At 29.1% G+C, this 2131-nt stretch overlaps 1 protein-coding gene across 1 annotated transcript; it reads left to right on the forward strand.

Moving 5' to 3' along the window:
- The first annotated feature begins 414 nt into the window (after window positions 1-414).
- LOC115244377 (4-coumarate--CoA ligase-like 7) lies at window positions 415-2084 on the forward strand. The gene is made up of 5 exons (XM_029821971.1): window positions 415-525; window positions 656-805; window positions 956-1163; window positions 1253-1773; window positions 1867-2084. Exons 1-5 carry the CDS (start codon window positions 523-525, stop codon window positions 1981-1983), a joined length of 999 nt encoding a protein of 332 aa, XP_029677831.1. The 5' UTR covers window positions 415-522; the 3' UTR covers window positions 1984-2084.
- The last annotated feature ends 47 nt before the right edge of the window (window positions 2085-2131 follow it).

Consider the following 2131-nt stretch of genomic DNA (forward strand, 5'->3'; position numbering starts at 1 on the left):
TAATCTCGATTTGAAAAATCGTGATTTTATACAAGGATCAAGTGTTAATCAAATAACTTAATCGATTAATTGCATACCAATTAAAGATTAATATCATTATTCGATTCAATTAGTCGCAATTACATGTATGATGATTGATTAATGCATTACTTTAGTCAACTAAAATTTTAATCGATTAATTCCCAACACTGACCACTTTATATCTATAATTATTATACACACATATATTATGTATATAATATAATAGCTCATAGATTCTCAATATTTTGTCGTAAGTCTGACTTGTGTCTTCGGATAAGATATTGATTGTTTTTCTTCTATAACATTGAGGTTATTTCGTAAAAATAAATAAATATTATATCACATTAAAGCTTATTGTTAGTCACGCAGTATTCGTTGTAACACAAATAGTGCTATTATCTTGGATAGAGGTAAAGTGAGAATAAAAGTCTCAACTTTTAACATTTTTAATCCAATAAAATACTACAGAAAGCTGAAGAAAGATTTAATATTATTGGCAATATGGTGCGTATTTGTGCGCGTATGTTATATACATAATAAACGATAATAAATCATAAACGATATAATAAAAATTACTCTACAAAATTTACGAAAAAAGAAGGCATTACTAATCATCTATCGTGTATAATTTTAGGGTACTTCGAACACAAATGATACATTTTATATAAGAGACAATATTTTAATAGGATCACAAACTTTGAATCTAGATGATACACAAAATTGTTTAAATATTGGATATCTAATTTTGACATCCTTTATGTCTAACCCGAATTTCATTGGTCAGGTAACGCGTTTTAGTAACAAAACTTGTTTGCTTCTTACAGATATGTATACACAATACAGATATCTATTAATTAACAATGTAAAATTATATAAACTTATTAGATGAAAAATGTAATATTATTAAGTAATAAGGCAATATAATGTCTTGCAGGTGGATGCGAAAACGGGAGAAGAAAATACATTCTATTACATGAGAAAGCGGAGCGTGAAATGTGCATTATGGATGCAAGACCAGGGTATTCAACCCAATGATGTAATAATGATATGCACAAACAATCAATTAGATGCTTATGTACCGTTTCTGGCGGCTTTATACATTGGCGCTGTTGTTAGTCCGTTGGATCCGTATTTTATCGAAGGTATATTATTCTTCTTCACTTAATTTTTACACTATTTATATTCATAGCCAATTTTTTACTAATAATTTAATTTAATTTATCATTCATAGACAATATAAGTTCCGTTTTGGAGCAAGTTAAGCCGTCTATGCTCTTTATTGACGAAAAGTTTTATATGATAGCTCTTCGCTCTATGAATGAATTAAAAATTCCCAAAGGCATGCCCAAAACAAAAATCATAGTTTTTTCTGATAAGGATAAAAATCCATCAACTAAAAATAAAAATTTACCAACTCTGGAAGTTGTCATGAACTACAGCGATCTGGTCAGGGTTGAACTTTTTTCATGTGTAAAAATGACAAATATAAAGTCAACTGCAATGATATTGTTTACTTCAGGCACAACTGCTTCTCCCGTACATATAAAAATTCCTCATGTAGCTTTCATGGCTCCACCAGATCAGCACGCACCCAATATGCTTAAAAATGATACCGCTCTGTTGTTTGAATCCTTATGCTTTATCAATGGCATATTCATAACTATTCAGGCTATTCTTTTGCACGTAAAAGTAATCAGAATTGAATCGCGGTTTGATGCAGAAACAGCGTGTAAAATAATAGAGAAATACAGGGTATTGTATAGACATTTAAATTTTTCTATGAATATATAGAGAATATGAAATATTTACATAATATATAAAATATGAAATATTTTTTTATCTTAGGTGACGTGGGCTTTTCTTGAAACTAGTATGTGCCTCCAATTAATTAAATCTTGCCAGCTTGAAACAGACGATGTCTCCTCTTTAAAGACAGTTGTATTCAGCGAGATCAAAAATTAATAAAAGTACGTCCAAACAAGCATGGTCAGATTTATTGCACTTCTCCCTATATGATGATAATACATGAGACTCAAGAACTTCACGGTTATTTAATTACATTCTTTTTTAATTAATATTCTTTAATTATGATTCTATATTATATGACATG

The sequence above is a fragment of the Formica exsecta genome, unplaced genomic scaffold (genome assembly GCF_003651465.1).
Source record: "Formica exsecta isolate Colony F162 unplaced genomic scaffold, ASM365146v1 scaffold812, whole genome shotgun sequence".
In the NCBI taxonomy this organism is placed as follows: Eukaryota; Metazoa; Arthropoda; class Insecta; order Hymenoptera; family Formicidae; genus Formica; species Formica exsecta.